This window comes from Pan paniscus, chromosome 14, assembly GCF_029289425.2.
Source record: "Pan paniscus chromosome 14, NHGRI_mPanPan1-v2.0_pri, whole genome shotgun sequence".
Classification (NCBI taxonomy): Eukaryota; Metazoa; Chordata; class Mammalia; order Primates; family Hominidae; genus Pan; species Pan paniscus.
The window spans coordinates 113,915,046-113,927,313 of NC_073263.2; the positions used below are offsets into that span (position 1 = coordinate 113,915,046).

Genomic DNA, 12,268 nt, shown 5'->3' on the forward strand with positions numbered 1-12,268 from the left:
AATATGGGGTGAATCCGAACAAGGATCCCCCTGGGTGAGGCAGAGCAGCCCCTACCCACCCGAAGGCACTGCACGTGACCAGCACTGCTCTTCCCTGTCTCCACCAGCGTCTCTGCTGCACTCCAAAGAACCTAGGTGCATCCGTGGTGATGCTGCGTTGGGAGCGTGAAGATTCCCCTGTCACCGCCGTCATTTCAATTCTGCGTTTAGCCTTCTCATCACACTGAAGCGGAGCTTCTGCTTCTTACCCAGTTACGGCTTCCCTGCAGCAGTCTGTGGACTTCACGATGCGTCAGGAATGAGAGCTGGCCCGGGCCAGGGAGGATCTGGATGATCTACTCGAATGAGCTGTTTCTCTGATGAGAACAGAATGACAGAGGTTCACATATAGACAATGGCATTGTGTTGGGAGGCTTGGTCCTTTTCATTAAAAGAAAAATCCATCCTGAAATTCGAACCCTGCTTCCATGGCACAGAGTTAAAGAAATGGAGTCTGAATCTTACAAAGTGCCTCCTCTGGGACCCTCTACTGCCAATTATTGCTTTGCTTCCTCTCACCTCCTCCTCCAGCCTGAGTCATGCCTTTTAATTTTTACCAAAAGCCAAATGGAAGTGTCCAGGCAGCTCCTGATTTAGCTCAGCTCCTAAGATGACAGGAACACAAGAGGCAGGGCCAGTGGCGTGGTCTCCTGGGCTGGGAGCTGTCTGTTCATGCTGTCTCAGTACCTGCTGCTCTGGGCTGCAGGTATTTCTCGGTATGTCCATATCCCCCCATGGGAACAAGGCTTCCTGAATGAGAGAGTGCACCCTCCATGCCGACCCTAGCTCCTTGCCTTGAGTAGGTGTTTGTTGAATGAATGAATGAATGCATAGACACTGAGGAGAATGTGAAAGCTTCACCCTTATTTGAGCAGAGGACTGGAGAAGATGCTTCTGTGAGAATGTAAAGGAAAAACCCCTTGGATTCATTAACATGGAGGAAAGGTAAATCCCACAAAGTCCTAATGACCTTACCAGCAACTCAGATGCAACCTGACAGGGCAGCCATGTGCCACGGTGGCGTGGGCGCCCGGATCCAAGGGTGCGCACAGGCTCCCCTGCAGGGTGACATAGGCCAGGAGAACATTGCAATAGAAACAGATGCGAGTCAGAGGGCATGAGTTGAAAAAAAAAGTTGAAGAAAAGATGGGGAAAACCATTTCTCCATGTTTACTGATGGCATATGACAAGGATAAATTGTCTGAAACAGAAAAGATGGACGATGAAGCCGATACAACTGGAAGGAAACATGCCTTCTCCCTGGTGGTTAGGAAATGGGATGGCTTCCCCTCAGCTCGGCCTGGCCGCTGGAGCCAAGGTTGGGAGTGCCCTGACTCTGCTCCCAGTTTTCAGGCAGCGCAAGGCCACCCAGGATGGGCCATAAAGTCCATTTATTCGATTGGCACCAACATTTGAAAAAGAAGAACAGAATAAAGACAGAGTGTAAGTATGAAACTGTTTTGTTTTCACCAAGAGTGGAGGCAGAGAGAGAGAAGACAGAGAGAGACAGAGAGAGAGACAGAGAGAGAGAGACAGGGAGACAAAGAAGATGTGTGAGAGAGAGAGAGAAGCTCTCAGAGCGTAACATGATTTTTTTGTGCCCTGGTTGAGAGCTAAAGAACAGGATGGTACAGCTCTGGGGGACACATTGTCTCTGCAAGTCTCTGAGGTCTGGGAGCTGCAAAGCACCCTCTGCCTCCCCACCCCCCATGGCACTGGAGGCTGGGCCCACATCACGGGTCCTAGGGTGGACAGCACCAGAGTTCCATCTGCCAGGTCTGGGATCCCCAGGGAACTGATTTGATTTCAGCATTGTATCCTTAACAAACAGTAGCCCCATGCAGGCACAGGTCACTATGTTCAGTCACTATGTTTAGTCACTACTGGTTCCCTAGGGCTGCCATACAAAATACTTAAATGGAAATGTATAGCATTAAATGCTTGTATTGAGTTAACTTGCAGATATGGTGTGAGGTTATTGTTGTTTTGGTTTGATTTGTTTTGGTTTGGATTTTTGCATATTCATGTCCAATTGTTCCAACATCATTTGCTAAAAAATTCAACTTTCTCTCTTGAGTTGCCTTAGCATATTTGTCGAAAATCAGTTCATCATATATGTGCAAGTCTGTTTCTGGACTTTTTATTTTGTTTTGTTGATGTAAGACCTGTTCTTCCTCATTGCCCATTTCATTGTCTTGGTTACTGTATGTTGATCACAGGTTTGAATTTTCCAACTTTGTTCTTGATTTTCAAAATCAATCTGGCTATTCTAGTGCCTTTATCTTTCTGTATAAATTTAAGAAACAGCTTATTAATGTCTATAAAAAATTCTGCTAGGATTTTAATTTGGATTGCTACAAATCTATAGATCAATTTGGTAAGATCTGCCATCTTAACAATTTCCAGTCTTCCTACCTATGAGCAACGCCACTTATTTAGATCTTTGCTTTCTTTCACGTTTTATAGTTTTTAGCATAAAGATCTTGCATATATTTTATTAGGTTTATACATAAGTGTTTAGTAGTTACTGATATTATTATAAATGGCACTTTTTAAAATTCAATATCCAGTTATTCATTTTTAGTATATATAGAAATATTATTGCTTTTGTATATTGACTTTATAACCCATAACCTTACTAAACTCACTCTTTAGTTCCAGTAGCATTTTTGTAGATTCTTTTGGATTTTCTACGTAGAGGATCATATCACCTGGGAATCGTTTGTTCTTCCTTTCCAACATATATGTCTTTTGTTTCTTTTTCTTGCCATGTATCACTAGTTAGGATCTCCAGTGCAATGTTGAATGTTGAATAGGAGTCATAAGCACAGACATTCTTTCATAAGAGTGAAAGCATTTGGTCATTTGCTAGGAAGGATGATGTTAGCTGCAGGGATTTTTTATACATTCCTTTTGTTGGGTTGAAGAAGTTGACTTCCATTCCTAGTTTGCTGAGAGTTTTGTTCATGAATGGAGTTTGAATTCTGAGAAAAGCTTTTTCTGAATCTATTCTGAGCATAGCAAATATTTTTTGTACAAAGTCAGACAGTAAATCTTTCAGTCTTTGAGGGCAATGTGGGCTCTGTTCCTCGAGCCTGCCATGGGAGCACAAAAGCAACGTGAACAGTGTATGAAAGAATGAGCATGGCTGTGTCGAAGGCAGCTTTATTCACTAAAGCAGGTGCGTCCACAGTTGACCATCAGCCGCAGCTTGCAGCCCTGCATCTGTTGGGATGGTCACTTGGTTTTACTTTATTCTGTTGATGAGGAGAATCACATGTGATTGATTTTTGACCCACTTGGTCATTATATTGTTGGATTTAATTTGCTGAAATTTAGTTCAGAATTTTTGCATCTGTATCCCTGGGGGACATTGGTCTATGGTTTGTTGGGTTTTTAATGCTTTTCTCTAGCTTTGGTTTTAAGGTAATAATGGTTTCATAGAAATGGGTTGGGAAGTAGTCTCTCTTCTTGAATTTTCTAGATACATTCATATGAAATGAATATTATTTCCACCCAAAATGTTTGATAGCATTTATCAGTGAAGACATCTGGGCCTATATTTTATTTATGGAAGGGTTTTAACTACAATCTTAATTTATTTAATAGATAGCTATTTTGTGTATTTATTTCTTCTTTAAGAAGCTTTGATAATTTGGGCCCTTATGGGAACTTTCTCATTTCACCTAAGTTGGCAAAGTTATTGGCAAAAGTTTTTCACAATAGTTTTTTTTTATTCATTTTCAGTGTCTGCAGGAACGGTAGTGATAGCAATTCTCTAGTAATTTGTATCTTTCTAAAAATCCTATCAATCAGTCTGATTTGAGGTTCATCCATTTTATTGATCTGCTCAGAGAACCAGGTTTTTTGTTTCATTTTCCTCTATTTTGTTTTTAATTATAGTGATTTCTTCTCTTAACATTATTTTCTTTCCTCTGCTTATTGTAAATTTTATTTCCCCTTTTTCCTAACTTTTTGATGTGAATACTTAGATCATGGGTTTGAGACTTCTCATGTTTTCTAATAGAAAGGTTTAGTGATTTCCTCTAAGTATCACTTTTATCTCATCCCATAAATTCCAATATGTTGTGTTTTTATTTTCATCCAGTTCAAAATACTTTATCATTCACCTTTTAAATTTCTTCTTTGATCCATAGGTTGTTTAGAAGTGTGCTATTTAGGCTGGGCATGGTGGCTCACACCTGTAATCCCAGCACTTTGGGAGGCCGAGGCAGATGGATTACTTGAGGTCAGGAGTTTGAGACCAGCCTGGCCAAAATGATGAAACCCCATCTCTTCTAAAAATACAAAAATTAGCTGGGCTTGGTGGTGGGCACCAGTAATCCCAGCTACATGGGAGGCTGAGGCAGGAGAGTCACTTGACCCCAGGCAGCAGAAATCACAGTGAGCCGAGATCATGCCACTGCACTCCAGTCTGGGTGACAAAGCGAGACTCTATCTCAAAAAATAAAAAAAAACAAAAACAAAAAAAAGAAGTGTGCTATTTAGTTTCAGATATTTGGAGGTTTTTTCCAGATACCATAATTTTATTGATTTATAATTTAATTTTATTTTGGTGAGAAAACATATGTTATATGGCATGATTATTGTTAAATGAATTTTAAAACTTTAAATATAGCCCAGAATATAGTGTGCTTTAGCAAATATTCCAAGTGTTCCTGAAAAGTATGTGTATTATACTGTTAAGAGGTGGACTGTTCTATAAATGTCAATTAGATCAAGTATGCTAAGTAGACTTGTTCAACTCTTCTATATCCTTATTAAATTTCAATCTACTTGTTCAGTTGATTATTGAGAAAGCACTGTTGAAATCTCAAACCATAATTGTGGCTGTGTTCATTACTCCTTTTAGTTCTAGCAGTGTTTCCTTCATGTACTTTGAAGCTCTCTTATTTGGTGTATAAACCTGTAGGATTGTTATGTTTTCTTGGTGAGTTATCCCTGCAACATGACTCTTGGCCAGGTGCAGTGGCTCATGCCTGTAATCCTAACACTTTGGGAGTCTGAGGCAACAGGATCACTTGAGCCCAGGAGTTCAAGACCAGCCTGGACAACATAGCAAGACCTCACCTCTACAAAAAATAAAATATTAGCTTGGTGTTGTGACACACGCTTGTAGTTTCAGCTACTCAGGAGGCTGAGGCAGGAGGATGGCTTTAGCCCAGGAGGTCATGACTGCAGTGAGCCAAGATGGTGCCACTGCACTCCAGCCTGGGTAACAAAGTAAGACCCCATCTCAAAAAAAAAAAGAAAGAAAGAAAGAAATGACTCTTTTATTCCTAGTAATATTATTTGCCCCTAAATATACTTTGAGATTTAAGCAACTATTTTACCTTTCATTTGATTGGTATTAGCATGTCATATCTTTGTCTATCATTTTACTTTTAACCCATTTGTGTCTTTAGGGGGGTTTCTTATAGACAGCGTATGGTTGGCTCTTGCTTTTTTATCTAATCTGACATTCTATGCTTCTTGAACATATGGTATATAGTTTTATAAAAACATTTTTAATACTTTTGCTTTCTAATTCTACTCTCGTGTCATTTCTGGGTCAATTTTGATTAATTTTTCTTCTCATTGTAGATGATATTTTATTGCTTATTCACATACCTGGTCATTTTTGTTTGAATGCCAGACATTGTGAATCTTACTTCATTATGTGTTAGATAGTCTTGTATTTTTAAAACTATTATTGAGCCTGTTCTTTTACCCAGTTAAGTTACTTTAAAGCAGTTTGGTCCTTTTGAGGCTTGCTTTTATGCTATATTAAATGGGACCAAGCAGCATTTATTCTAAGTCTACTATTCCCCACTACTGAAGCAATGTAATTCTGTGTACTCAATGTCCTGTGTATTATGAGGGTTTTTTAAAAAGTTTTCTGACAGGAACCCCACTTATTTCTGGCCTGTGTGAGCTCTGGAAATTGTTCTGCCTGTTCAGTTGTGTGGTCCTTTTTCCATCCTTGAGTAGTTTTCTTACAGCCATTCATTGGCCAGTAATCAGCTGAAGGCTCGAGGCATCCCTTGCATCTCTCTCTCTGTGTGTGTGTGTGTGTGTGTGTGTGTGTGTGTGTGTGTGTGTGTGTGTCTCACTCTGTCCTTTGAACTCTAGCTACTTTGACCTCTCCAAACCCCTCAGTATATTGAGATCGCTGGGCTCTGCGTAAGTTCTCACTCCTAATGCTGCCCTGGAAACTCTCCAGGCAGTGCCTGAAGCAAGCATAGGGCTGCATTCAGCTGCTTTCCATCTCTCAGGGGATCAGTGCTCTTTGCTGATTATTCTCCGATATATGGGAAATCACTGTTTCATGTATTTTTTCTTGTTTTTTAATTAAATTGGGAGGATAAATCTAATCCTTGTTACTCCATCCTTTCCAGACATTAAAAATTCAAATACTAGATTTTTACCCATGTGGTTCCATTGAGAATCCTGGAACTATGAGAAACTCTGCATTTCAACTCTGGAAGGAAAAGCAAGGACTGGGGTGATGGCCCCTGGGTTCTCCCAGCTCAGCCACATACAGCCTCAGTGCCCTTAGGAAGGTGCTTTGCCTCACTGGGGCCTCATCTACGCATGAAGACTAAGTATTACCCACGGGTTTCACCAGGTGCCCTATAGTCGAATGAAACCACACATACATAGGGAACGGGGAAATGTTAGCATTATATACTCTTCCCTGGGACTCCCAAGGGCTAGAGATTACAAATAAGCAAACTAAAGATAAAATGTTTTGTATTCAATGATGAATTACATATGTTTCCACAAATAGCTAACCTGAATTATCTGCCAAAATTTTCTAAGGAATCTTCTCTAAAAAAACTCTGTGTGAATTCATTTTGAGTATGAAATTGGCAGTAATCTCTCTGGTGTAGGTTATCCCTGGAAAAATACACAGGAAACTGGGTCACAGTTGTGGCCTCCAGGAGGAAACTGGTAGTGAGGACCAACCACCAGAAACAGCCTGATGTTTCACTGAACGTCTTTCCTAAAACTTAAAAATTGTTCCATGGGCTTGTGTCCTTATTAAACATATAAACTGAGGACCTAAGAATAATTTAGATAAATGTTTTTAAAGCCTGAAGCAGCCTTTAAGGATGCCTGCAGCCTTTAATGAATGTTTGCAGATCCACGTTCCTCTTAATGTAAAACGGATTAAGAGGAAAATAGATCTGCAACTATCCTCTCTTCCTTGTTGCCAGAAAACCCAACTTCCCCATGTAGTCTGTAACTTCTGGGAGTAAGAAAAGTTTCGTGGTTCATAATATCATTCCTGACATACTGACTGTGCCTAAACTTCAGTTTAAGACTTTGGGACCTGGTAAAATCTAAGTATCCCATAGGACATATATAAATTCATGTCATAATTATTCATTTCCTGTAACATTAATGTCAACAAGAGACTCATTTACTCAGCAATACCTGCTGAGCCTGCCAGGTGCTCGGCAGATATATGGGGGATTCTTATTTCCAAGAAATGAGACTGAGGGGTCAGGCCAGTCAACAGTAGTCATTATTCATGTGTTCACAAAATGCAGATGTACCAAACCGTATTTTTAAGGATTCCAGGTTGCACCTGCACGGAGTTTTGGGAGAACTAAAGAGAGGTGGGTCCTCCTGGCGTGCTTTGAGAGTAAGAAAAGTAAATAAAGGAAGAGGATTAGGGTTCTCTGTAGGGTGCCCCCCACTAGGAAATGTGCCTCCCAGGCTGGTGGCTGTTCCAAAGGGAGCCTCCCACCCAACAGCTGCAGAAGCCAGAGCCGGTCTGGGGGCACTTGGAGCCACTCCTGAACTGATTAGCCGCTCACACTGCCTGCACCTCTTCCTGAGCAGCGGGGACCACACAGCATAGTCATCGGTAGAAAGGGCTGGCCAGGAAGAAAGGTGGGGGAAATTCAGTGTCTGTAAAACCTGTGTCCGGGTCCAAGGACCACGGCTCAAGTGACCATGAGTGTCAGATCCACAGAAGGGAGCCCTGCTCACCACCAGCAGTGGGGAGCCCTTAGGACACAGAGTGGACAGAATACTTCTATGCTAGTGTCTCCTAAGAGTGTAAAGAGAAAACACAGAGTAAGCATAAAGATGTAGGACTCCACTCATTGCTTGGGCACCAAGCCACACTTTCTGGGGCTTGCTGGAGGAAATGTTTTTGATGGCCTCGCCTGAGGCTGTGTCTCGAGAAGCCGCGGCACCTCACCCCGCTTGCTCTGTGCGTGGGTGCTGCTTTGCTCAGTGCTTACGGCTCCCTGAAGTTAAAGGAAAAGTGGAATCATGCCTTAATTATTTACAAAGCGTGATCATTGTACTTATTGTTTTCCCCACAGAAAAGAATTCAAAGAACACTCAGTATGAAAATCTATCCATTCTGGACCAAATCCTTCAAAATATTGGAAGATCTCCAGGTAGATTGGAAATAATAGATAAGTGTCTTCTCATTTGGGGATTCTTTTCCTGCTCAAGGGACAGGTGTGTCTCCGAGCAGCTCCAGGGAGAGCAGGTGAGCCCAGCCCCCAGGTGGACCCACCTGAGCTCCACAGGAGCCCCTGTCCGACCGTTGATGTGTGGACACCTGACCGGACAAGTCCAATTCAAGGAGTCGAGGCCCGTGTCAATGAGGGAGTGCTCTCCCTTTTCAGCTGAATGGAGGAGGGGACTAGTCCCCCTTTTCCCAAGAATAATCAGGACTCACAAGGCTGCCACCACCCACCTACTCAAGGGTCTCAACCACGTGATGACGGGAGCCTGCTCCCCCATGACAGGCCCAGGAAGGGCCCCCACACCCCCTTCAGGAGGCCCCCCACCCTCTCGTGGGGTGGGGACTCCCAGTCCAGCCCTTCTCCACTCCCTGTTCACACAGCTCCACCACTGTCCGCCTGCTAAGAGTTGGCCATGCAGATCCTGTGGCTTCTGTCCCTGGCCCCAGGCTTCTCCTAGGAGCTTTCCAGAACACCTGGGAGCCAGTCCTGGGTGAGGCTGACAGCCCTCTTGTCCTCCCGGTATCCCTGACTCACATGGCAGCCCAGTGTGCCCAGACCCTCCTCCCATACCCTGCAGCACTTGCCCGTCCACGCAGCCTGAGACCCTCCATCTGGAGCACGTCACACCATGAATGCCGAGCTGCTGTCTGTGAATGCCAAAGACTTTGGCAAACGAGCCATTGCTGAGCCACATGGCTGGCTTTTCATAGCCCGAGCACAGAGCCAGACGTTGAGACCCTGTCGCCTTCACTCACCTCCACTGGTGCTTCCCAAGCACCCACCACGTGCCAGGCACTGTCCTAGGCTCTGGGGTTTCTCACATAAAACAGAGAGCCCTGCCTGGGAGCTCACCCACTAGAGGACGGTTAGGTGGACCTCCCCGTCCCCTCTTAAGGCATTGGGGTTCTGACTTTTCCATCCAGCCTGTCGGCTACTGCTCCCAGCCCCTCACTGTCCACAAGCGTGGGAAGCCGGCCAGCTCGTCCTTTGTTAAAATGCCAAAGAGGACGGTCCCGGGAAACGTCGCTGGAGACCTCCCTGCTGCATGAGTTGTCATCGAGCACAGGCCAGGAGCTTCTCTGAAGTGGGGCCCCCAGCCCCCCATGTTCAGACTTTGCCAGGCCAGTGTCAGTCCCGGGACCACAAAACCCCAGGCCACAAGGTCTGCTCGTGCCCCCAGCAGCAGGGACCAGGCCAACACACGCGGTGTAGAAAGGGCAGTGAGCGGTCGTTCAAGCTACGGCCAATATCCCAGACTGTGCCACTGTCCAGGACAACCTCTGCTGCTTTAGATACAATTTCATGATTGACCTTGTCAAGATTCCAGTTCCCTGGGACCTGACTGTTCTGCAGGGAGAACCACAAATTCTCCTATAACACAGACAGCAAAAGACAGGGGCCTCTGCACTGATGAAGCTCCTGTACATCACCAGCACCTCTAGGTGTGGCCGTCGGCAACAGAAGCCCCGGAGGTGACAGTGGGGACTTCCAGAGCCCTGGCAATGTTGGACAGTGAAGAACCAGGAGTCCCCAACCTCCTGGTACTGACATCCCAGGAATGAGATCCACAGCCGGCCGCCATGAGGGGAGGAGGAGGAGGACCAGTCCAGCTCCGCCAGGCTTGGCGTTGTCGATGGGTTTTGAGGGAGAACGCAGGGGAAATGACACTGGACAGGGTGGCCCCGCGGGGAGAGCCAAAGGCAGCCTGACGCAGCCAGCGCCCCCACCCGGTCCTCCTGCCCCAGACACAACCGCAGGGCTCTCCCCTCCCTCCACAACTGAGGGCTTGGTTCCTCCTGTCCCCTGGTGTCCCTCGATCCTGCCAGTGCCCCCATCTCTCTCATACCACACACTGCCAGGCTCAAAATCTCCTCTTTCCACACAGGAAACATTTTCCGTAAAGAGCAGCAGAGGACCAGCGCACAGAGGAGGAGCCAAGGCAGTCAGTGAGGCCGCAGCCCCAGAGCCCCTGCGCAGGAGAGGAGCCTGCTAGAACCCCCACCCACCAGCCTCCGGAACAGGGCACTTGTGTGCACACGCCCACGTTCTCTGAACCATTCCGCATAAAGGAAAATCGTTTATTCACACGATCCCAATTGGAGTTGGTTTATTTAAGTGTTAAGCCAAAGGGTATGTGGGATTTGGGTTTTTTTTTAAAAAAAGAAGAAAACAAGAAACAAAAAAACATATCAAACCTGGAAATAAGAGCATCAGAATATTCTGTCTACAAATAACATAATCTCAGAGCTCATAAAGAATTCGTCCATGAGGAACAGAGACTACAAAGGCCTGAGAGTCTCTTCCCTACTGCCATGCCTTGCAAAACACACACGCACACATATAACACATGCACACACATAACGCATACATACAAACACAACACATGCATACACAACACGCATGCACGTACAACACGTGCACACATACAACAGCAAGCACATACATGTGTATGCATACAACACACATGCAACATCCACACACATGCAGCGTACATGCACATCCAACACATACGCATGCAACATGTGCACACATACAATCCACGTGCATACAATACATGCATACATGCAACACACATGCAACACGCACACACATACAACACATGGGCACACACGAAGCCTCATTGCATCGGAATGTTTGCCAAGCTTGGGAATGCTGGCTGGGACTGTGTGTTGTGGAAGGTGAAGGTTTGCTCCAGGTGGTGTGTGTGACCTACAGCGTTACCTGGGGGTAGGGGCTGGGGGTGACCAGGACACATCTTGGGCAACTTTTCTTATCCAAACTGATTCTGACTGTGGAGGGGCTGCAACCTCTGCTGGATTCATTGAAGTGACCCGTCTGGAAAGATGTAGCACAAAATACGATTTTCCCATTTCTCTAGAAAGGCAGCCAGGCTTGGAGAAGCTCATGGATTGCGTTTGAGAACAATCCTGGACAGACGACTTCCATGCCCTTTGCACAGTTGAGCAGTGGATTGGTGTCCTTTCCATTAATAACACCATTTTCAAAGGCAGCTGGAAACGGAAGCAGACAATGCCATTGTACTTGTAGCTGCTGGCTGTGCTCTCTTCCTAAGAGATGCAAACGTCCTGTGCCCTCTTTCTATGGTGTCTCCAAGGCAACTGCAGAAGACTGAGGGTTTGGAATCAGAGAATGCTTGTATTGGAATGACCCTTTGAGGCCTTTCATGCAATCCCTCAATTCCAGATGAGGAAACCGAGGCAGCGAGGACATATGACTCACTAGTTACTCAGTAAGTCAGTGGCAAGGCAGGATGCAGTTATTTCTGATGCCCAGTGCTAACCTGTGTCTACTAAACCACGCTGCAGCCTCTCTATTAATACAGGGACAGCTCCGTGTAGTTCTCCTTTCTTTGTACACTTGTAGTTTTTATTTTTCTGTCTTGTGCATGGATCTCACAAAGCATTTTTAGTGAACTCTGTGGTTTATAAGTTGTTTCCATGCACAGTGGGCCACCGAGTCCTCACAGCAAGGCCAGGAGGCAGGCGTCGCCTCCACTCCACACGAGTGGGCCTGGGGCTCAGAGTTATTCAGTGGCTCACTCACTGCCACACCGTCACCTGGCCTGTTGCAGCCCTGACACCGTGCCCCAGGCCAGGCCTTTGCTGCTGGATGTTTTAATCGTCAATGGCATCATCGTTTTCCAAGCAGGGTCTTGCAGGGTTTGTCCCCCAGGAAACCTTGGCAGAGCAATGCTGACCCAGAGAAGACAAAAC

General features: G+C 45.2%; 1 protein-coding gene across 3 annotated transcripts in view; it reads left to right on the forward strand.

The window, feature by feature from the left end:
- SPACA7 (sperm acrosome associated 7) overlaps positions 1-10,742 on the forward strand; it is a 58,479-nt gene extending 47,737 nt beyond the window's left edge. For 2 of the 3 annotated variants that reach the window (XM_003832095.5, XM_057299619.1), the window contains exons 6-7: positions 8,382-8,459; positions 10,420-10,742. In XM_003832095.5, the coding sequence (XP_003832143.3) occupies positions 8,382-8,459; positions 10,420-10,484 (143 nt within the window). In that variant the 3' untranslated portion in view covers positions 10,485-10,742. Of the gene's footprint in view, positions 1-8,381; positions 8,555-10,419 lie in introns of all 3 variants that reach the window. The other variant, XM_057299618.1, reaches the window with a different exon arrangement.
- The last annotated feature ends 1,526 nt before the right edge of the window (positions 10,743-12,268 follow it).